The sequence below is a fragment of the Suncus etruscus genome, chromosome 2 (genome assembly GCF_024139225.1).
Source record: "Suncus etruscus isolate mSunEtr1 chromosome 2, mSunEtr1.pri.cur, whole genome shotgun sequence".
In the NCBI taxonomy this organism is placed as follows: domain Eukaryota; kingdom Metazoa; phylum Chordata; class Mammalia; order Eulipotyphla; family Soricidae; genus Suncus; species Suncus etruscus.
Window position 1 is genome coordinate 70,291,417 of NC_064849.1, and position 25,157 is coordinate 70,316,573.

At 31.4% G+C, this 25,157-nt stretch overlaps 2 protein-coding genes and 1 pseudogene across 2 annotated transcripts; all 3 read right to left on the reverse strand.

Moving 5' to 3' along the window:
• Positions 1–337: 337 nt before the first annotated feature.
• LOC126001777 (olfactory receptor 4K13-like) lies at positions 338–4,684 on the reverse strand. The gene is made up of 2 exons (XM_049769009.1): positions 4,669–4,684; positions 338–1,278 (listed from the first exon to the last, which is right to left on the reverse strand). The coding sequence occupies exons 1-2, from the start codon at positions 4,682–4,684 to the stop codon at positions 338–340; spliced, it is 957 nt and encodes a 318-aa protein (XP_049624966.1).
• Positions 4,685–14,653: 9,969 nt separating this feature from the next.
• LOC126002154 (uncharacterized) lies at positions 14,654–14,754 on the reverse strand (annotated as a pseudogene).
• Positions 14,755–18,347: 3,593 nt separating this feature from the next.
• Positions 18,348–19,277, reverse strand: LOC126001778 (olfactory receptor 4K13-like). Its single transcript, XM_049769010.1, has one exon. The coding sequence runs from the start codon at positions 19,275–19,277 to the stop codon at positions 18,348–18,350; it is 930 nt and encodes a 309-aa protein (XP_049624967.1).
• Positions 19,278–25,157: the final 5,880 nt, after the last annotated feature.

The window sequence follows — 25,157 nt, forward strand, 5'->3', positions numbered from 1 at the left end:
TAAAGTATTTAAATGAGATGTACAAAATTCTGAATTAAAAATATACAAATATTTCAATACTTTTCTTTAATAAAATTTAATATTAGACATTAATGGTATCCGAGAAACAGGGTTTTTCTATATATAATATTTATTGTAATTAAAAACATATTATCTTATTTAACTTCAAACATAATACAATTTCAATTAAGGTAACTTTACTTTCAGTATATCAAACATTATAGAAATATTAGAATATAACAATATATGAATTAAAAAATTTGATATATAAACAAATAAAATAAATATTACATGTGTATTTTGTACCAAAAAAAATCTCTATATGCCCAATTTTTGCCTAGAAGATATGTCTAGAACTGACATGTTGGATTCTCAGTCTGCTCATAGCTGCTTTCATCTCCTGATTTCTAAGGGTATAAATAATGGGGTTCAAAAGAGGAGTAATGACTGAATAAAACACAGAAAGGAATTTATCCACAGAAAAACCACTGAATGGACAGGCATAAATGAAGATGCATGGCCCAAAGAACAATGTCACCACAGTAATATGAGCAGACAAGGTGGAAAGAGCTTTGGAGAGGCCACCAGAAGATCGATTCCGGACATTTACTAGAATGACAGTGTAGGAAACGAGCAGGAGTACAAAACATATGAAAGACAGCAGTCCACTGTCAGCAATTACCAGCAACTCCAGAACATAGGTCTCAGTGCAGGCAAGTTTTAAAACTAAAGGAAGGTCACAGAAAATATTGTCCACTACATTGGGGCCACAGAAGGGCAAGGTAACCATAAAGACCATCTGGCTCATGGTATGCACAAAACCAACAGCCCATGACAGCAGAACAGAGCCCACTAGTACTCGGTGGTTCATGATGGTTGTGTAGTGAAGAGGTTTACAGATTGCGACATATCGATCAAAAGCCATAACTATGAGAAGAGTCATTTCAGTACCTCCTAGGAAGTGAAGGAAGAACATCTGAGCCATACAGCCCCACAAAGAAATAGTTTTCTTCTTCCTGAGAAAATCTGTGATCATCTTAGGAGTTGTGATTGTTGAAATAAACATGTCTAGAAAGGAGAGATTTCCCAGGAGAAAGTACATTGGTGCTGAGTGCAGGTGGGAATCAAAAATTACTGTGACCACAATGAGAAGGTTTCCTGCCATAATTGCTGAGTAGGCCAACAGAAACATGAAAAAGAATAAAATTTCAAGTTCCTCATTATTGGTGAGACCTAATAACACAAATTCCGTTATCACTGAGCTATTCATTATATTTACTTAGTCAATGAAGAAGTTTTCAGAGTCTTCAAAATAAAGAATAATCTGGTAAAAAGAGATTATTTAATTTGTGGTAGTTTTGAATGTGTGGGCATATAGAATGTAGTATTTGGTTCTTAAAGAAGAAAGAAAGACACCTGGAACAAAATTTTTAATACAACTTTTTAATACAAGCAGCATTCAACTAAATGTACCTTTCAGCTATAAATGCACAGTGTATAAGATATTTATTATTCGGTTTTATTTGTAATCACACATACTTTCACTGCTTATACTTTGATCAAAGAATACTTTTAGTTTTTATTTAGAGATTTTTCGCATTCTCTTCTCCTTTTAAAAATTATTGTGTTTTCCCGGCATCCCATTTGGTCCCCTGAGCCTGCCAGGAGTAACCCCTGAGCACTTCTGGGTGTGGCAAAAATTATTTGGTCTCAATGAAATACTATGCAGTTGCTAGAAAAAATGAGGTTATGAAATTTGTCTACCATGGATAAATATGGAGAATACTATACTGAGTAATATGAGTCAAAAAGAGAAGTATAGACACATAGTAATATCACTCATTTGTAATTTATAAAAAATGATAGTATGGTAATAATATCCAAAGACAATACAGATGAGAGCCAAGAGGACCATCCATCGTAGGAAGCTTGCAACACTAGTGGAGCTGTGAAATTAGGGTAGAAAAGAGATCACTATGACAATCATAGTTGGAACTAATCACTGTACAATGACTGAGTGCTGAACAAAGGGAAAGTGATCTGCATGGCATCCCTTCTTTAACAATAGTGCAAACCACAGTGTCAAAAAGAAAAAAGGAAGAGAGAGGGAGGGAGGTAGAGAGGAAAAGAGAGAGAGGGAGAGTGAAAGAAATAAAATATCTGCCACAGAGGTAGGTTACTTGGGAACACTGAGAGGAAAACTGGGGACATTGGCAGTGGGAAATATTCGTGGGTGAAAGATGAGTGTACATTGTAAAACTGAAATTCAATCATAAACAACTTTGTAACCACAGTGTTTAAATAAAGGGAAAATTATTGTAATTATTATTACATTTGTGGGATGGACCCCAGCACCTCACACATATGAGTCATACCAAAGTGTATACCACCACTGAGATTCATCCCCTCTGATGTTATTCTTTCAGAATGTCTTTGTGAATTACCTTAGACTTACTTTAAAAAGAAATAACTAAAATAAATGCTAAGACTTACATTCTAGTCATTTCTTTACTACTTATGGAATATATTTTTCTCTTACCTCCTCAGAATTGAAATTTGTCTCTTAAAAAGGTTAATACAATGTCTTCTGTTCAACCTCTGATCACAGATTAAAATAGACAAAGACATATTTCTAAGACAATGTTAATTCTCAATAAAATTTAAGAAAATAAGAGTTCCTATATAGCAGAACAGAAATAAAAAGAAGAAAAAATAAAATTAAAATTAACTGTAATTGTTTTTTTCTAGCATTACTTTGGATTGGATTGGATATGGATACATGAACTATGATAGGAAAGAGCTAGGTGTTACTCTGTCAATCATTGACTAAATGTGAAAAATGTCCTTATTTTTTTCAGTTATGGGGATAAATCTATTAAATTCCTATTACTGTTTATCTACATTCAGAATAAAGTAATTTCCATGTATTTTCATAACTGAATTTAAGTAGCATATCCAGAAAAGTGTAACTTGTTCTATTGGTCTCAAATTGTATGTATATGTGACTCATAGTTGATGCGATGTGAGTATTAAGTTGCATATGAATTAAATAATGCAAAGTTATATTTACTTATAACAAACTATCTGCAATTGGAGAGCTAGTATGGGGTTTAATCTGCCACTGACCCTGTCTCAGTCTTCAGTATGAAAGGTGCCTGTGCACAGTAAGGAGCAACCCATGAGTACAGAGCCAAAAATAATTCCTGAGTATTGATAGCAGTGGCCTATAAAGCAGAGTTTGATATGAAATGCCAGATTTGCTGCTAAATAGTATAAATTAAAAACACACATAGAGGGGCTGGAGAGGTGGCACAAGCGGTAAGGCGTAACCCTTGAGCATCAACAGGTGTGGTACTGCAACACAAAAAATCCAAAACAAACAAACAAAAAACAACACATAAAGATTTAGTAAACATAGACATTTAGTAAAATGTCTCAGTATTATGTCTCTTTTTTTATTAATTAACCAATTTAAAATACTAGAATATTGGTTTTAGTTAAAAGATGGAACAAGGTCAGTAGTTTTAGAAAAACATAACATTTTCTTTAGGTTTTAAAATTACTAATATCAGAAATATTGTTAATATAATGAGATGATTATAATGAAGAAAATATGGATTTTTAAGAAAACGTATATACAATGAAATATTGATTGTATAAAATGTAATTTTATCATATACAATCATTAATTTACTATTCCATTTGAGATATATAGAGGCAAAAAAGAGAATAAACAGTATTTACTGATGTTAAAAGCTTGGCCTTGGGCAAAAAAATTTAACATCAGTGAGATGAGGAGTGGACTAGAAGTAACTTCAGAACAGTGGTGCAGTGTCTGGAACATTTTGGTGTGTTTGGCATTCATGGTGGAGGTGAAGACCAGTTAACTGTATATATCCAAATCTTAAATAGTAACACATTTTACCCATGTAAATTATTATAATAAAATTTAAAAAGGTGTATAGACGGGGATTTTTTGAAAGTTTTAAAAAATATCTGTTAATATTTAATCAACCTTAGTTATTTAAAGTGCTTTTATTTTGAAATACTCAAAATATCAACATGAAAGCATATAATATATAATAATCAATATTTTCTATTTTCTGTATTTGAATATTTAAAAAAAATTAAAATTTTTTGTAAATGTTAACCTAACATAAAAAGACCTCAATTTCCATAATTTTCCATATTTACATTGCTTTTCCACTTTATATTTTATTTTTCAAAATATTATTTTATGTGCCATGGTTTACAATACTGTTAATGGTAAATTATTTCAGCACTACGCTCTCCACAAGAATGACTACTTCCTTCCACCATTAACTCATATCCTAATTTCTTTTTTGTTTTATTCCCCCTTACACTCTCTAGATAAACTTTCTACTGAAGACCAGTTCTCACTTTATTTTGCCTTTGGACCATTTGTTATTCTTCTATTATTTCTATATGTCCCAGATATGAGAGAGATCATTCCATATATGACTATACTTATATATTTTAAAAAATTAGTTCTGGAGTATTATTATTCAATTAACCCATATTTGTCTTCGAAAATGTATACTCAAATTTACTTCTAAGATCAGGTATGTTGAGCAGTTTTTTTTTTCATTAGTAACAGAAGAGTCTTTTTCCAAGACAAGATACATTTTTGTGTTCACACTTGCTTACCAGAATAATCTTTCATTGTGCATTATGAGTAGAATAACTTAACTTTAATTTAATTACAATTTTAAACAGAATGACTTACCTTTTATTTATATAAACAATTATAGTAGTATTTTGTTAGTACGATTATTTAAACTTAGCAGTTTCTATTGAGAAGTGGCTTCTTCATAGATTTGCAAATAGTCTTCATGTGGATCACATCATAAATGTGACATTCATTTATAATTAAAAAGTAGCATATGTTATAGAATATATGCCACATATATATATATGTGTGTGTGTGTGTATATGATGCAGACTGATGATCAAACCCAAAGGGATTATTAAAATAAACATGATGGGGTTCCTTATGGTTTATAGAAAATACTTACAATCTCATTATTTGATCAAAATGTGAAATCAGCAAGCCATGCCGAATTTCTCCAGTATCTTTTTGATAGTAAAATGGTTATTTATTTTTAAAATGAATAACTCACATATAATAGACAAAGAAATTAATTTCATTTCTTTAATATGATTACAATTAGCTTATATTAGAATGGATTTATTCAAGTTCAGTGAGAATTACTACTTTACTGAACAAAGCTTAGAAGAAAATTCAAAATTACAAACTAATTAATAAAAATTGTCTTATCATGTAAGTGAAAAAAGGAGTTACTGAGGTGGAAAATATGATATTTTATTGTATTTTATTGATTAATTGTTAAATGAGTAAGTAGTTAATGTCAGCAATCAATAATTCTAAAGATTTATTATTTCTCCAAGTCCTTTTTAATTATGTAGAATCTTATAATTCAGAAGCATTAAGGGAAAATCAAGGAGTTGACTAATAAAATTTTTGTTACAGCAATATAAATAAGTAAATAAATTTTGAAGGGTGAATAACAATGTGAATTAAATTACATTTTGTGAGGTATTTACTGTGTTAATTACATATAAAATTGTGTATGACTATAATTTTCTATAAAATATTAGAGGGACAAGAGATAATACAGCAGGTAGGGTGTTTGCCTTGCACTTGGCCAACAAAGTTCAATCCCTTGTACCCTGTTTTTGCCTGAAACCTGCAAGAAATGATTCCTGAGTGTAAAGCCTGCAATAAATCCTGAGAACCACAAGGTGTGTCCACAAAGACAAAAAAAAAGTTTGATAAGAAAATGAATGTAATGAATGTATGATAAATATGGTGCTACATTTATTTTCAAAGTCTACATTGGATATCATTACTTAATTTTTTATTCTGACTGACTCAGAGTTTTTTATTTTATTTTTAAAATATTTAGTTTATTAGTTCTTATTTAATTAGTAATTATTTAGTTAGTTATTTTCACAGTCAAAATTAGATGTTCCAGTTGCATGGCTGAACTACTTTTTCAAAACTGTTAGAATAATAATCATTGAACTTTTAAAATAACTGGAATATTAGGCATATATATATATATAGTCTAGGGCAGTGGTCGGCAACCTGCGGCTGGCAAGCCACATATGGTTCTTTCCACTTTTAATTTGGCTCTTCTGTGTGCCGGGCGGCTGCTCCAGGAGTCTGCTCCTAGCCTCTGTCAGTGCGCTCCCTGTGTGGCTCTCAAAATAAATTTCAATCGTGGTTTTGGTGAGATTTGGCTCAGTTGAAAAAAAAAAAAAAGGTTGCCGACCACTGGTAAAATTTAAAAAAACTATATACTTCAAGAGTTGCAATAAATGTCTGAAATATCAGAGGCATAGAGGAGTGTATAACTAAATGTCCAAGGAACAGAGTCAACAATACTGAAAACATGACATCCAAACATCAACAACCAAAATTTAAAATGTGCCTGCCAAGGTGGCAAGTAGGGATTGAGATGGAGTGACATACAGGAAAACTGGAGAAAAGGTTCCGCTGGAGGAAAGAAGACAATAGAAACTGAACATAGTACGTCTACAATCCAAATGTGAATAACTTTGCAAATCATGTTGCTTGTAAAACAATTTTTAAAAGAGAATAAAATAAGTAAAAGAGGAAGAAAGCCAGAGATATACTACTACCAATGAGGCACATGGGTCACATGCAACTAACCAGAGTTTGATTTCCAGTAAAACATATAGTACTCTGAACACTGTAGGGGTGATCTCTGTAGTCAGAAGTAAGAGTAAGCCCTGACCACTGCCATTGTGGCCCTAAAGAAAAGGCATAAAAAGGGTTAAGTAAAAAATATATATAAATTTGATTTTGGGACATAATACCAATAATTAAAGCCAGAGCCTTGTTACATGAAAACAAATTGTTGCACTGAGTCACTTATCAACCTTTGTGAATTTGATATTTAAGCTAAATTGTTATATTAAGCATAATATTTTAAATTATGACAAGATTTTATATAATTTATATTTGTTTATAGGTGTTTTAAAACCCTTTGGCAGATTTACTTTGTCAATCATAAAAGAAAAATTTAGTAGGCATGAATTCTCTTTTTATTTCCTTTCTACAAAATCTCAGAAAAATCTTTCTTTCTTATGTACATGAATATATTCGTTCTCTTTCTCTGTTTCTGAGCCATACCCACTGGATTTAGGCTTACCCCTTGTTCTGTGCTCAAGGATTATTCCTTGCAAATCTTGAGCGACCCTTATGGGGTGCCTGAAATAATACCCAAATCTACTGTGTGCAAGACAAGCACTTAACCCTCTGTGCTGTTTATTCTCTCTGGCCCTATTTCTGTAAAAATCTATCTTCAATGTCTACAGGCATTGAATGATAATTGTTGATATCTACACTTGGCTTTTTACTCAGAGAACTCTTTTCCCTCTAGAAAATCTAACCCTTTTCTTTAATCCATGTTTAGACCAATATCTCCTCCTTCAGGGATTCTCCAGTCCACCTCCTCTACCTACTTATTTCTTCCAGAGTAGGGACCTTAAACATTGTTCTCTATATCACTAACAATATTAGAACAATTTTGTTAATAGCTGTCATGTTTAGCACAGTGGACCACAGAAACTATTTTAAAAATGATGATTATAAAAGACTATATTCAGTTTAAAATATATTAAGAATGTATATATATTATATTATATGTGAAGAACAGTGTTAACTGGTTCTAAGGAATGTTGAGGCACTTAGTGAAAAAGTCTTAATATTGTTATTTAGATATAATAATTTCTCTTATTTTTATATTTATTATAATTTTATATTTTCTAATAATATTCTTATTTTTATTATTGCTATTATCAAACAAAGAAATGCCATGTGTACTGTATTATGGGCTGATATGGATTCAGTGAAAATAAATTACATTAAAAGTGAGGCCAGTGCATATTCTACAGAAATTCATCTCTTTATGCTCTTCCCTTCAATGATTTTATCTTGTTTCAAGGGTTGTTCGGTATTCTTGTTATTATCTTGCCCTCTGAATTTTTTAGTGCAAACTGTCAGAAAAAAAATAAGTATTTTGGAACATTTTACTTGAAAAAAATATAAGTTTTTTTTTTTTTTTTTGAGAGGCACACCTCATGATACTCAGGGAATACTCCTGGCTCTGCACTCAGAAATAACTCCTAATAGGCTCAGGGACCATACAGGATACCGTGAATCAAAGTAAGGTCCATTCTGGTCAGAAACATGTAAGGCAAACACCCAACCATTGTGCTGTAGCTCTGTCCCCACATTTTAACCTTTTAAGCATACCTTACAAAAGTACAATATATTCAGCTACCAGAATTTAATAATATTTAATTGTTATAAATTAGTTTTTACTCCCATGACTATTCATCTACCTATATTATCATGAGTGCCCACAATCTAACCATTATGTTTTGCAGTATCATTCAGAAATATATTAAAACAAAGTAACAGAATGGAAATAAAAATCTTTTATAATTTGTATTCACTTATGTAAATCTTTATTTTTCTTCATGCTCTATTCTCTCACCTTAAATGACTTAGCAACAATAATTCCTGAACTTTTTATCTTTCTCTGAAGTTATGCAGAACAGGTAAATTTTCAGGTGCAAATGGTTTGGTCAAAATTTGAGTTCTAATATGGTAGTTTCTCTCAATATTGTTACAGCTGAGCATATTTTTTAAAATGTTTGGCTCTTTTTAGGCTCTGGTCTTCTAAGAACAAAATATCTTTATATGTTCCTCTTTTTAATTTCTAATAAGTTTAATGAGCACATCAATATTTTTAACTGATCATGTTTTCTAAGAGATTTTAATATTTTGGGTCAATAATGACCTCTCTTCAAAAATGAGTGAATTCCTAAAAATAGTTAAGCAGATTTATTTTATAATATAATCATTTTATAAATTAATTTAATCTGGTCATTATAGTCACATAATATTAGATGTACTTAGGAACCTTTTCACTGAGAGTGAATGCCATTTTTGAATTGGATTTCTGGCTGACATATTTATCTCAACTTTTCAATGTTACAATAGTTTTTTGTTTTTTTGTTTTTTACTTGTAGCAATATTAAATTTCTTCCAATTTAATTTTCTCCTTTCAGTTCTCCCCTCGGTTATTTTTTGGCATTTAATTTTATTGTAAAACATATTATTGAAAAAATATTGTCATATATATATATTTCATAAGTACAGTAGCATTAAAATTATGTAACCTACCAAACTGTATTTGATCTTCAAGGGTAACATCAATGTAAAATACTGGATGCCTTCATCTTCATCATTCAGTGGTTTTGTTTTCTTCTTTAAATTTGAAAAGACAAAGTATATGAACATATCCCTTGATAGGAGGCATAAAGGTGGAAACAAGTTTGATTGTTATTAGATTCCTCAGAGATTGGTAGTGAAAATGTAATTGGGTTGATTAAAATAGACTTTTGAAATTACCAAAAGCAGGTTACCATTTTCTTCCATGAAACTGATAGAAATTCAAGGACAATAGGCAATACTCAGGAGGCTAGGGGATGATGTTGCTAAAGGTGAATTACATAAGTTTTTATGATGTTTGTGCTTTCATAGCTTATTTCTTATGGTAAACTCATAAGTGTTATATTCAGATAACTATAAATATTCATTTTATGTTATTCTGATTCTAGATTATACTAATGAAGCTCTGTGCTTCATACACAATCAATCTGCAATTTATTCATAAATGATCTGAGGTAGCATTTTGAAAACTATTATTAAACAGTAATTTTATTAACATTTTAATTTTTCCTTTATCATTTAAACTTCTAGAAAGATGAGAGTTTATTTTAGGTTTTTGCTTTATTTTCGTGTTATACTTGGCTACACATTCTGGCTCTGTGCTCAGGGATCATTCATGAAGGTGTTTGGGCAACCATATTATGGTACCAGGGATCTAATTAGTTGTGGATAAGTATTTGCAAGGCAAATAAGTGCCTTAAATACTTGAAATATCTCTTACTACATCACTGCGTTAGTTTTAATTATTTTTGTTTTTGTTTTGTTTTTAATATACTTATTTTAGAGCAACTTTAAGTTTATAGTAATATTAAGGAAATGTCAGCCTCCTATCATTTTTGACTCACATTTGAATAATTGACAAACCTATATTTATACAGAATTATCAGCAATAGTTTAAAGTTTATTGTTGGTTGTATATATTCTGTGGGTTTAAGTTATTAAGTTATGACACCTATTCATCAAATAGTGTTGTAGAGAGTAGTTTCATTGCCCTGCAAATTTTTCTGCTTTCTTTATTCCCTATAAATACTCATTAATTTTTAAAGAATGCATAGTGATGCATAAATGGTAGTCTTTATTAGAATAGTTTATTTTACTTAGAAATACATATTTATATTTTCCTCAAATCTTTTATGGCTTGATAATTTATTTTGCACAGCTGTATAAAATTCTAATACCCTATGTAAACCAAAGATACATTTAAAAAAACTCACTGAAGGGCATTTTGGTTGTTTCTAAATTGAGCCATTATTGGTTCTGTTAAATTCTGTGGATAATTGTTGACATTGATTTTTAATGTGTTTGAATATAGACAGTGTTGATTGTATAGTAAAAATATGCTTGAGTTTAAAAAATGCCAAACTTTCATGCAGGGGTCTCAAACTCATGGCCCGCAGGCCACAAATAGTCCTCAGTACAACATTTTGTGGCCTTGCCCTAGAAGAATCTTTTTTTGTTTTGTTTTGTTTTAGTTGTTTGGGTCACACCCCCCAATGTTCAAGGCTTATTACTGACTTTGCACTCAAGGATCACCATGACTTTGCCTCCTGCGGCCTGCAGGTAAATTGAGTTTGAGACCCCTGACAGTGTCTGTATTAAACTTCAGTCCCAATAGAACAAGATTTCAAATAGCTTGGTATCTTTGCCAGAATTTTGGTTTCAATATTTAAAATTTTGGTTTTTCAAGTCTTTATGTAGTCATACTCTGCTGTTTGAGATGTATCATCATGATGATTTTGAGATGTATCTTCATGATGACTTATGTATCTATTTTAAGATATCTTTTAAGATCTTTTCAAATTTTAAGAAATTAAAAATATTTTTTCTTACTGTGTATGTTTGTTTTTGTATATTTTAGATAGTAGGTTTTATTAGATATTATTTTAATAATACGTTCTCCCTTTAAAGCTCAACTTTATAGTTGATAGATTTTTTAAATATCAAATTTAAATTTATTCATTTAAAACATTTTTATGACAACACTATAATTTACCAAGTTTTTCATTACACAGTTCTTTCATGCATTAAATGTTCAAACACAAATATCTCTACTAGTGTGACTTCTCCACTGGTGTTCACAGTCTCCCACGATCACTCTAGCCTGCCTCTTGAAGGTACAAACAAATTTACCTCATATTGATTGTTACAACACAAAGACAAATAGAACTATCAAAACTTAGATCAGAAAGGTCAATTTGTAATATTGATTTACTCCATAGTGTAAGATTTACTGGGTTGTTTTTGGTGCTAGTTGAGTTTTCTGTAGTATAGTTTAGGTTCACTGAGTTCGTTAATATTCTATACAACTTTCTCGTCTGATTGGCTGTGATCATAGTGGGTTGATACTACCATAATTTTTTTTTTTTTTTTGGTTTTTGGTCACATCCGGCAGCGCTCAGGGGTTACTCCTGGATCTATGCTCAGAAAATCGCCTCTGACAGGCTGACAGGCATGGGGGACCATATGGGATACCGGGATTTGAACCACCGTCCTTCTGCATGAAAGGTAAATGCCTTACTTCCATGCTATCTCTCCGGTCCCTACTATAAAATTTTGATGTGTCACATAGCCTCATGCAGCCATGCAGTCCAAGATCTATAGATTTGGAAAATGTTTGATGCCTTGTCAATTTGATTTGTGGAGCTGGGTCTTTTCTATTTAAAGTTATTGGGTATGGTTGTGAGCTGCTATGCGGAAAGAGGAAACTGCTGCTCAACTCCAATTTGATAAGATCTTATAATTCTCAGCTCAGATCAATGTACCAGGGAAGAGTCAATGGCCATCATTTTCTTTTGTAGCTTAGTAGTGGAGCTAGACCACTTTTTCTGCCTAAAACATGTATATTTTTAAATAAAATTTGATTTATCATTGATTTAAAACGATTAAAATTTCAGAATATTAATACCTTGAATACAAAGATCAGTTCTATGATATATGTCTATGTGCAGATATATTCACTTTTGGTGGTAAAGGTTTGCATATATGTTAAGATTACCATTTCATATTTCTTTAAAATGTTTTATATCTCCTTAAATATGTTATCATACCACCTCTACTACAATTGACTACTGTCAATATGCCACTACCAAAATTCATATTACCTTTTGCCCTTTGGTTTTCTCTTCCCTTCATTATAACCTCAGCTCTATGGTAATAATTTTCTGTGATTTGTCTTTGCCTGTTATCTTGTTTTATAATCACACATATAAGTGAAATATTATATTTATGTCTCTGTTTATGACTTATTTAGATTAATACAACCCTCCTAATTTCACTCATAGTGTTAAGAAAATTTTTAATAATTTGTCATAATGAAATAGTATTCTATTTATAGAAGCAGTATATTCTTGCCATAGTGAAATTGTATTCTAATTATATAGGTGGTATATATTTTTGTTTGTTTGGAAGCCACATCCAGTGATGCTCAAAGATTACTCCTGGCTATGCGCTCAGAAATTGCTCCTGGCTTGGGAGACCAATGGGACGCCGGATAGCAAACCGAGTTCCATCCTGGGTCACTGCATGCAAGGCAAATACCCTACCACTGCACTATCGCTCTGGCCTCTAAGTGATATATTTTTATGTAATTATCCATTATTGAACACTTGGGTATTTCAATACTTTAACTATTGTAAAAGATATAGAATTAATACAGTTATAGGTAAAATTTCGTGTTTTTATAGTCTTTAATATAGAGCAAAAAATCTGCATCATATGGAAGGTCTATTATAAATACATTGAGAAACTTCCATTCTTATTTTTATACAGGTTGGACCAATGTGCAATGCCCCGATAGTATAATGAGCTTCCTTTTTGTCTGCAATATTTCAACACTTCATACAAATTATTCTCACAGATCTGAGGTAATATTCGTTACAGATTTGATTTGCTTTTCCCTGATAATAAATGATAGTAAGTGAAGTTTTATACTGTTCCTGTTAGCATTCTTTATATAGTATTTGGAGAAGTGTCTACTTAGCTGTCTTATGTTTGTTTTCTGTTATTTTGTCCAGTAAGTGCCATATATATCTTGGATATATATATATATATATATATATATATATATATATATATATATATATATATATATATATATATAGTGCCATATATCTCTTAGATATATATATTTAAACTATTGTCATAGTTTAAATATTTTCTTCCATTCAATGGGATCTTTTTCTTTTTTTATAGAAAAAAATTTTTGTTGTTGTCTTTTGGTTTTGAGGCCACACCCAGTGGTGCTCAGGGGTTACTCCTGGCTATGCACTCAGAAATCACTCCTAGCTTAGGGGACCATATGGGACACTGGGGTTCAAATCATGGCTTGTCCTAGCCTAATGCATGCAAGGCAGATGCCTTACGCCCTGCACCACTGCTCTAGCCCCTATAAGAAAAATTTTTTTAAATAATAATTTCTATTGTGACCAAAGAGTGAATAACAAATCTTTCACAGTAGTATTTAGGGTACATAGTGACAAAGAATCAGGGCCATTCCCACCACCAGGGTTGCCCTCACTCCACCCCTTTTCCCAGCATGTGTCCCATATCTCCCTTTCGTCCCTGGAGTTCTAGTGAAAGTGTTCGCCTCTGTATAGCTTGTTGTAGACAGGGTATCAATTCTGTTGTTGAATTCTGTTGTTGATGTTTAAGTCGGATCATTTTTTAATTCTACTCAATGTTCATATGGCTGTTTGGTCCTCGTACTTTTCATTTTTATTTTCCACCTCTATTCATGAGGCAGAACAAGATGATTCGAGTTGTGTGGTTCTGCTGGAAAAAGACGAAAAGAAAAAAGAAAACCCAACCGCTGTCGTCCTTTGATCTGTGCAAAAGCCAAGAGGACTAACTACAGAAGACTGACTTTGACAACCATGACTGGGCAGAACTAATTCTGGAACCAATAAGAAAAACTCTACCCTAGGCTGTAGCCTAGGACTTGTAAAAAAGAATCATAATTACAGAGGCTTGACTTTGACAACGGAAACTGAGCAGAACTTTTGTACCATAATGAAGACTCTATCCTAGGCTTCAGCCTAGGATCTGTGCAAAAAAGAAAGACTACTTATTACAGAAGACTTATCACAACAACAATGATGAAAAAACTTCTAGAACTGTAAAGAGGCTATCCTATACCTTGTCCTATGACCTGTGAAAATATCAAGATCACTAGCTACAGTGGCCTGACTTTGTCATTCACAACTGGGGCAAGCATCTTAAACCCTGTACTATCTTTCTGGTCCCTGTAATTATTTTTGAAGTGGTAGTAAGTGATAATTTTATTTACTTATTTTCAAGATCATTATATATTGAAATTAAGGAATTTTTTTAATTTTTTTATTTTTAAAAAAGATGGAACGCTTCACGACTTTGCGTGTCATCCTTGCGCAGGGGCCATGCTAATCTTCTCTGTATCATTCCAGAAATTAAGGAATTTTAATGAATTCCATGGTCTGCTGCACTGCTGTACCAACTTTTTGTCTCTAATAAAGTTTTAGTGTATTTTTTTATTTTCTAGTTATTTTATGCCATCTTTGTAAAAAGACACTTTTTTTTTTTACAATTTTAATGTTTTTACTTTTCTTATTCACCCAATACTTCTAGTTTGAACTTCAAGTACTAAGTTGGTTCAGAGTGGTTAAGAATGGACAACTTTTTCTTGTGCATGATCATAGTGTAAAACTTTTTATTTTCACTATAAAATGACCATTGTAGGATCAAACGAGCAATAAATGTAGTAGAAATGTAGAACTTCATAAAATTGTTTTTATATCTAGAAATTATATTTTAATTCATTTGCTTTTGCAGCTCTACAAAATTTTAACATTATTAGAAGAATACTGAAAGTATTATTTTAATGTTATTTTGTGTACTTCAAATTTGAGTTGCTAAGTCTAATAATCATTTTCTTTATAAAATCTTATTACTGTGATTATATGAAGATGCTATTAAACTTTTGTCCATTGGCAAATTTAACAAGTACAAAATATATTTTCCAATTTTCTAAGGGTTCATTTCTCCTAAAAAGCTACTCTTAATTTAGAGAAGTGACTTTATTATGTAGGGTACTATTTTAGAAGATAGAACATGAAAGGGAAGATAGACAAAATAGCAGGGAAGAATGAGGGAGAAAACAAACAAAAAAGGATAAAGGAGATGGAATAAGAGAAACAGTGGGGACAGTGTCAACATATATTGAAACTTTTTGTTTGTTTGGTTTTGGTTTTGGGGTCATACTCAGCAGTGCTCCAGGGGTTACTCCTAGTTCTGCACTCAGAAGTAACTCCTGGCAGGCTCGGGGAACCATAAGGGATATCCTATTGCCTGCATGCAAGGTACATCCTACCACCGTACTATCTTGAAGCTTTTCGTTAATGATACTGCCAACTATTCTAAAGGTTTAAAATTTTTCAAAGTCTCTGACATCATATAGAACTTCCTGATGTGTTTGTAGCAATATACACAGATATTTATGGCTACAATTTTGTACTAATTTTCATGACAAAGCAACATAATTAGGCCAGTAAATTGTGTTAATTTATATGTGAAAAATCATATTTATTCATACACTTGTCACCTACAAAACTCATATTGAAGTAAAGTGTGGTAAACAGATAATAATATGCTATAATAATTTCTTATGACATTGGAAGCTAATTTATCACTTATTACTCACTCACTTCAGCTCATATTTGCAAAAGACAATAGTACTCCATGCAGCTACTGACAATCAAAGAACTACCATGAAAAAAAGTTAAATTTTTGTTCTGAAATAGGGGCAGGAGCAATAGCACAGTGGAAGGGCGTTTGCCTTGTATGTAGTTGACCTCAGACTCACCTGGGTTCGATCCCTGGCATTTCATATGGTCCCCAGAGCCAGGATCAATTTCTGGTGCTTAGCTAGGAGTAACCTTTAGCGTCACCAGGTGTGGCCCAAAAATAAAAAAAAAAATTGTTCTAATAAATACATAACAGAGTGGCTTTAGTGTTGTGTGGCTACTAAAAAAGACATCTGTAAGAAATAATAACATGGGTTGAAGTCATAGTAAAGTTGGTGTATTGCTTGCCTTGCTAGTGACAGACCTGGGTTTAATTTCTTGGTACTCCCAAATGGCCCTCTGAGAACTAGTAGGAGTGATTCCTGGGCATAGACACAAGAAGAATCCCTGAGTTCAGTTGTTTCTGATCCAAAAATCAGAACAGCAAAGGAGAATTTTTCATGGTATATAACAGATAAGTACAATATATGAAGAATAACTGAAATAACTTACTAACTGGTTCTCTTAGCTCTCATAATTGCTGTGTTATATTGTTATATTTTTCCACCCAAAAAGACAGAGTGTACCAAATCTGAAATATGTATATGGAATTCTACTCATTCTCATATTCATTCCTGGTTTTTATAGACAATACAAAAAAAGATCCAGTCTACCTTAATTCTTAATTCAAATTTATTTCTATAAAATGTCAAAAGGATCTTTGTTCTTTACTTTTAGTATGTGTAAACAATTTCTATTTCAAATATCTATACTTATATACATACCTATCTATCTACTGATTACTTGGAATGCTTTTATTTTCAGTTGGCTCATTCTTTAACATTTGTGAAGTGTTGGTATACATGTTGCCTCAACAGAGTTTTCCACTGAGATAATACCATTCCTAGCATTGATTCATCTCCCTTGTTATTCTCTCTATGGTAGTGAGTAGTAGGCTAGATACAGAGGGGACCACATATTCTAGCAACCCTGGGGGTGAGGGAAGAGGATATGGGAGGTAGGACAAAAACGGAGGTGTAGGGAGGACAATTTGGTGATGGGAATCCCCCCTAATTTTATGTAAATAGGTACCTAAAATATTATTGTCAACAATATGTAAGCCACTATGATCAAAATAAAAATTATATTAAAAATTAATCAAAATACATATTTCTTGGACAGTGGTTGTTCTTGGAAATTATTTCTAAAATGTTACATGAATGACTAAATTCAATTAAAATAATAAACCCTGTCTTGAATTCCTGGCACCACAAAACATATATGCACATGGGCACACATACACTATCTCTCCTCTCCCGCTAGTAAATGAAAATCAAAGTAAAGCATTAACTGAACCAAATTTCCCATCCCCAAAAAATCCATACACTGATCAGATTTTTGGTGAGCAAGATACAGTAAGTATTTCCATAGTTTATTCTTAGTGTCTTAGTTGTTATTGATCCTTATTATTCTTTGAGTATTAAGGTATTTTTATGTTTTTAACATTCAGTAAGGACTACTGAGGTTGTACAATGAAAGAATATTATTCCAATCCTCATTAAAGTTATAAAACATCTGTGAAGAACATACAAGTTTGATATTTATTTATAGACACTTTAACAGCAACTAATTGCATATAGCTTAAGAAATCAGAAATTATAGTAAAATAATTAATGTTATACTTTAACTATTTTATTATGACTTTTCATTTAAACTTAAAATACTTTCCTGTAAAAATATGTTGTGTTATTTTAAATATTCATTATAATTGTTTTCCTGAATTTTAAGATAAGGAAGAACAAAATAAATACATAATTAGTTATATATTAATTTTGTGCTATTAATATTTTAATTAAACTTTTAAACACTTTATTAATGATTCCATACATTTTAAGGAAAGAATTTTATTTTTAAGATAAGAAAGATCATAAACTAGAGGTATAAATGTGGTTGGTAGATATAAATTTGGTAAGTAGGGCTTTTGCTATGCATGTGGCCAACCCAGGTTTAGCACCACATATGGTCCTCTAAACCTGCTGAGATTAAGCCCTGAACATTTCTGAGTGGAGTCCAAAGACAAAAAAAATATTTATGAAAGTACAAAATTAGAGCATAAATATTTATATGTTAGCCCTGCTCTATTTTACTATAATTTAAATTGTATTTTGCATAAAATTGTGCAAACAATACTCACTATTTTAAAATATTATTTAAATAAATAAAACTCAAAATCCCAAAATAACAATGAATGCAAAATATTACTGAATTATTTAGGAGATCAATCAATACCCAATACGTTGGTTACACAGTCTTTTAATGGCTGCCTTCATTTCCTTGTTTCTCAGGGTATAAATAATTGGATTTAAAAAGGGGGTAATTATAGAATAAAAGACTGAAAGAAATTTATTTACTGAGTAACTATTGAATGGAAAAGCATAAATGAATGTAGCTGGACCAAAAAAGAGAGTGACCACAGTGATGTGAGCAGATAGTGTGGACACAGCCTTGGAGGATGCACTAGAGGAGTGTTTAAAGATAGTAACCAGCATTACAATATAGGACATGAGCAAGAGAAGGAAGCAGATCAAGGACAGAAGTCCACTATTTGCAATAACCAAGAGCTCTAAGTTGTAAGTATCAGTACAGGCAAGTTTGATGACTAGAGGAAGGTCACAGAAAATGCTGTCCACAACATTGGGGCCACAAAAAGGCAAACCAACTGTGAAAATCATCTGGCTTGTGGTGTGAGTGAATCCAACTGTCCAAGAGAGTAAAAGTAACACAATGAGTACTCTGCGGCTCATAATGGTCTTGTAATGCAAAGGTTTGCATATAGCAATATACCTATCAATGGCCATACCAATCAGAAGAGACATCTCTCCACCCCCAAAGAAATGCATAAAAAACATTTGCAACATACAACCCCATACAGAGATGGTTTTGTGTTTTTTAAGAAAGTCTGAAATAACTTTCGGTGTTGCCACTGAAGAGAGACATAAGTCAAAAAATGATAAATTTGCAAGAAAGAAATACATGGGAGAATGAAGATTTCTATCAAATATCACAGAGATTACAATGAGTAGATTTCCTACTACAATACCTATATAGACAAGAAAGAAGATTGCAAAAAAGAATACTTGAATTTCTTGAGAACTGGAAAGTCCCAGCAGGATGAACTCTGAAATGATTGATCTATTATTCAGAAGATCCATTCATTCTTTTATGATTTTTGTTAGAAGTTGTCTAAAGAAAAAAAATCTGAAAAGTTAAAGATAAATTAGTGAACCTATTCTTTGCTCAAATTTATTTTTTATTCAGAGAAGCAAGTTTTTAACCACATGAGTAGCACACAAATATTACTTCAGATGTTGTAATAGATAACATTTTTTTCAGAATCATACGCAGGAAGAGTATGCAACGAATTATGTCCAATGTGTATATGATTTTTTGTATAGTAAGGAAAAGTTAAGTTACACATTGAGAAAACTTGTTTCCCTTCATGCTAAATTCCTAATCCTATTCACATGATAATTTATTAGAGTGATAAAAAGAAGTTTTTAAAAGCATCATTAGTAGAACTAATGGTAATCTTTTGCAGGCTTTGGGAAGTACATTTACATATGATACAATTTGTCATAACCTCTGTATACAGAGACATGCTTACCATATTTCAAAATTTTGAAAATCTTATTATACCAGTTAGCATGATATTTCTCTAAAAAAATCTAATAATGATCTTGAACATGTTGTATACAGAGTTGCATGTGAAAAAATATCTCCTGTGCACTACTGGAAGGAGAATAAATTGAAAAGAAAATACTTTCTCTATAGTAACTGACAAAAAAAAAAAAAGCTTTTATAAATAGGGGCCAGAGCGGTGGCACAAGTGGTAGGGTGCTTGCCTTATGCGTGCTAACCTAGGACGGATCATGGTACGATCCCTTGGAGTCCTGTATGGTCCCCCAAGCTAGGGGTGATTTCTGAGTGCATAGCCAAGAGCTATCATCAAACTATCACTGAGCGGCCTCACCAGGTGTGGCCCGAAAACCAAAAAAAAAAAAAAAAAAAGGTTTATAAATAAATGTATTCTTTAATCTTAAACAAAATTTAAATATGAAACTGTTAATGCTTACCTGAGTTTCATCCTTATTTCTGAGGAAAGTTAAGGTTCTATATCTAATTGACTCAGACTGACTCTGAAAACCAGTTTAGTAGTTCAGCTCTGACTCTAGCACAGTTTAACAGTTCAGCTATCGTGATTAAATACATTGTAACTCATCTGTCTTTTCTTACCCAGTTGAGAATGTGAAATCAAATGCCCATATTTAAGAATCACTTAACATTTTGCTTCATTGGGATGGAAATAGGTAATTTATGAAAGAGGCAGGTTCATTACAGTTAAATAAAATTTTGAAATATGCATTTAAAGAAAATAAATTAAAATGTTTGAAAAACAAACTTCAATTTTGTTTTTCAATTTTCTTAAAATTTGACTGATTTTAAGCTCTATATTTTAAAGTTTGTTCCAGGTTTGTTGTTAATTTCTAGTTCTTATTTTTACCTGGAACCAAGATACGAACTATTTATCAGAAATAGATTAGGATTTATGTGATATACTTAGTAAATGTTAACATTTTCCCATAAATTTTTCATTTTTAAATATATTAAGTCCAGTTAACTATAATGAACTTTTATATATTTACCCATGTATATTTGCTCTGCTAAAGTGTTACATTATATAAGTTACCCTTAACCAAGTTAATTTGTTTGGCTGCATTACTTGATAAACAAAAATTGATTTTGTTGTCAACATAATAGAACATAAAACAAAGTTTATTATACTGTAAAATTTATAGCTTTCATTACTTCTTTGTGCTCCATACTTTTATCATGATACAATAATTTTCTCTCAGCAATAGTCTGAATACTGTGTGTCTTTAAAGTATGAAATTAGATTTGTAGGTTCAACAAAATATGATAAATTTTAGTATTCTAGACAAAAAATTAATGTCAATTTTTACAGCTCTATAAGTTTACTTGAATATTTGCCATTCAGTTATAGGAAAATATATATCCTTATGTAGTCCTCTCTATAGTTCCTAATGAATGTAACCATCAATATATTATAGATAGCAATAGTCCAAGGTTTTCCAACTGGATGAGGAATTTGATCTATTGAAGTTTTATTAATAAATCTCTCTTCAAAAATAATTTCAACAAAAAATAATGTCTAATGGAAGAATACCCTTAAACTGGCAACAGAGCAAAAGGTTACTAAAGAGGAAGGAAGTAGTCTGAAAGGGTAGAGAAATCCTGTTGTGGAGATGTATTTGCACTTTTATGCAGTCTGGTAAGACTGTATCATACAAATGTTATATAAAATGTTGCCTTAATTTAAAATAATTACAACCCTATACAACTAGGCAAATTATGCCATACTATTCAATAATATTAAAAAATTATTCACTCTGAACAGTATAGCCAGTATACAAATAAAATCCAGATGTATTTCATCTAATGATAAAATTTGATACGTTTTGATATTTTTTTTCCCATAAAGATGGGTATGGTGATTTTTTTAAGTTTTCCACTTACAGTAAAAAATAAGTTTTCAAGTTTTTTCTTCCTCTCAGCTATCCCTCACTCATTATTTTAGCATTTTTAGATATATTATAAATTAGTATGACATTATAGATTTGCTATATACATCAGGAGTATATAACTTACCAGTTTAGGCTTGGGCTTGGAGAGTAAATTAATATGAAATTCTATAGGTAGCATTCATTATCCAGTGATTTTATTTTCTGAATTCAGAAGACAGTGATATATAAATGTATCCCTTGATTGGAAACATAAAAGGAATAGTTCATTTGGTTGTTACTAGATTCCTCAGAGACTGGAAGTGAAGTACTAATTGGTATTGTTAAAATTAGTATACCAATATTGGTATATTAATTAGTATAGTTAAAATAGACATTCAAAATTACATGTCAATAATGCTGGGTTTTTATTTTTACTTGTCAAACTGATGACATTTAAAAATTATAATTTGTACCAAGCAGCATGAGAAAATATAATGGTATTAAATAGCAAATTGTGTTTTATAATGTTTACTTGGTTGTTTATTTTTTACAATAGGATCTGATGATTGTTATATTTAAAGAGAATGTAAATATTTTAGAATATGATAATTCTCTAGAGCTTTTACACTACTTTTAAATTTTCATACAACTCATCTGTCAAATTAAGTTATTTATATCACTCTTGTATTTATTTCACTTTAATTAGTTTAATTAGTTTATCTAGCCATGCCAAAACTTATAAAATTTGTCTGAAATGGCTATGATAAATAGTTGATAAGGTTTTATTTGACTACCTTCTAAGATCTTATGCAAAGTTGCCCTTCCATAAATATATTTAAATCTTGTTTATCCACAAGGTGAATTAGGAACATAGGTGTGCCTTGACTGGCATGACTCCTATAAAATATTCTGAAATTAAATTATGCTTATCTTTTATTGATGTTTTCTCTATTAAAGACCAAACAGATCTTCTAACATTTAACTCCTTTAAAATTACATTAAGTACTAATAGAAGCTTGTTCACTTAGTGCTCTCTTGAATACCTGTTTTATTATAAAATATATGAGCAAGTCATTAAATTTTATAATAATATATGTACAGTAGTGCTATGACCATATTTCTTGAGTTTATACATTCATGCATGAGGTAAAGAGATGAAGAAATGTGTTAGTCTACAGTTGACACTAAGATTTGCCATTTTTTTCTGCACTGGAAGTGAAATTGTCTTTTTCTTAGCTTATTAAGCTTTTGTCAGTTAAAATCTGCTTAGTTTCAATTTATATTCTATCACAGAGTAGATTTCAATTTGTTTTTGTTTATTTATTTCTCATTTTAAAATTTTTCCAACTTTGATGCTAATTAATATTCGCTTTAGAGATACCATTAATATCCAACTCTTGCCTTTTAAATGTAGTCAAAATATAGGATGGACCAAAAAAAGCTGTATATTTCTGAACATTTTTAGGAGTAACTTGCCATTAAACCTCTTTTTTCCTTTTTTCTTTCAGAATGGTTTAATCTGTACCAAAAGAAGAGATAAATCTCAGTGTCTTTTTTTTTCTTTATTTTTTCTTTACACAAGAAAAAATGCTTGAAAATTATCTGCTGAAAATGAAACTTGATGACTATCTAAACACAATGCCATATTTAAACTTATTAATTAATAACATGAGGTTATTTCAGTTACTGTAGTGGAAAAATAATTTATTCTATTTAGAAATTGCCATGATGTCTTTATCATTTGTTAAAATTGCAGATTATATTCCGCTTCAATTCTAATTATTTTATTATTCTACTTGTTAATATTTTTATATTTAAGTTTTCCTTTTTAAAGTTTTTATTTTAACACCATGATTTAATAAGTTGTTCATAATGCAGTCATTTTAGGCACTAAATATTCAAATATTAATCCCACTACTGGTGTGATCTTCCCTTCACTAGTGTTCCCAATTTTTAACCCAAGGCTGCTACCTGGCAGGCACAAATAAATTTATTTCATATTGTTATTACAAAACAAAGAATTATGGAATTATGAAAACTTTGATCAACAAATGTCACCTTGAAATAACTGTTAATGGTGGGTGCAGCCATGCCCAGGAGGGGATGAAACCGGAGGATTATTTATTCTAGTCAATGAGCCCCAACACAACATTTAAAACAGAGATAAAAAAACACCATACTGAAAAGGCCACAGTGGGGAAACAATGGAGAACCCCCAGCATGCTTAGAGAACATTGATGGTAGCTCTCTGAAGACCCAAAAAATACCAGTCACCTATATAGCCTCTCCAATAAGGACTTTAGGGAGGAAATGTGGAGGATGTACAATGAATTATTGTTATATATCTCCATGGTATTACTGATGTCTAATGTCTATGAATTTATTGGGCTGAGGTTGATGCTACTTGAGCCTTATCTGTTACTGTTTAGATTCATTGAAGATCATAGATTTCTATGTAATTTTTCCATCAGATTACTTGTGATACTACTACCATTACTATGAAATTTTGAGGTGTCATGTGGCCACTTGTGTCTGCGAGGTCAGGATCTATAGATCTTAAACAAACTTGGTGGTTTTGTGAAGCTGGGCATCTTCTATCAAAGAATAAAGAATGTGGCATGGTCTGCTATGGTTTTATGAAGGGAACTGTGCACCACTGATTCTGAAAATGAGAATGTGGTCGAGGTATCATTCCAGATCTGGCTACCTTGGAAGAGTCAGCAATCATTATTTTCCTTTTGCTTGTTAATTTTTAAGAAAATAATTTTATTATACATTTGCATAAAATATGCAGTAAAAGAACACAACAGAAAAACAGTTTCTTCCAGGGGTCTCAAACTCATTTTACCTGGGGGTCGCAGGAAGCAAAGTCGGGGTGATCCTTAAGTGCAAAGTCAGTAGTAAGCCTTGAACTTTGGGGGGTGTGACCCAAACAACTAAAACAAAACAAAACAAAAAAAGATTCCTCTAGGGAAGAGCCACAAAATGTTGTACGGAGTGCCAGAAACGGCCTGCGGGCCGCGAGTTTGAGACCCCTGCAAGTTAAACAAATATATATATATTTCATATAATATATATTCACATATATATCATATATATCATAAAACTGCGTAAATTATCCCTGGAGGATGCTTGATCAACCTAAGAACCTGCATTCTTCTTTACATTTTTATCACAATTTACAATCCTATTGATGTTGATTTACACTTGCTGTCTACCAATCAATCAGTATTCAGGGACACTTCCACCGCTCTCACAGACTTTTTATCCTCCCTTTGCCTCCTTAGTTTCCAGTTGTGTTAATTCTGCATTAGGGTTTATTTGCATTGGATATGTGTTTAGCACAACACCCTCCAATTTCATTCACGTTAGGGCGAACTGCAAATTTTCATTTTTTCTCATAACTGAAAAATATTTTTGCAATTAAAAACAATTTTTATATCCATTCATCTGTTGTTCAGTACTTAGGTTTTTTCCAGAAAAAAAAAAACTATTTTAAATGCTGCTGTA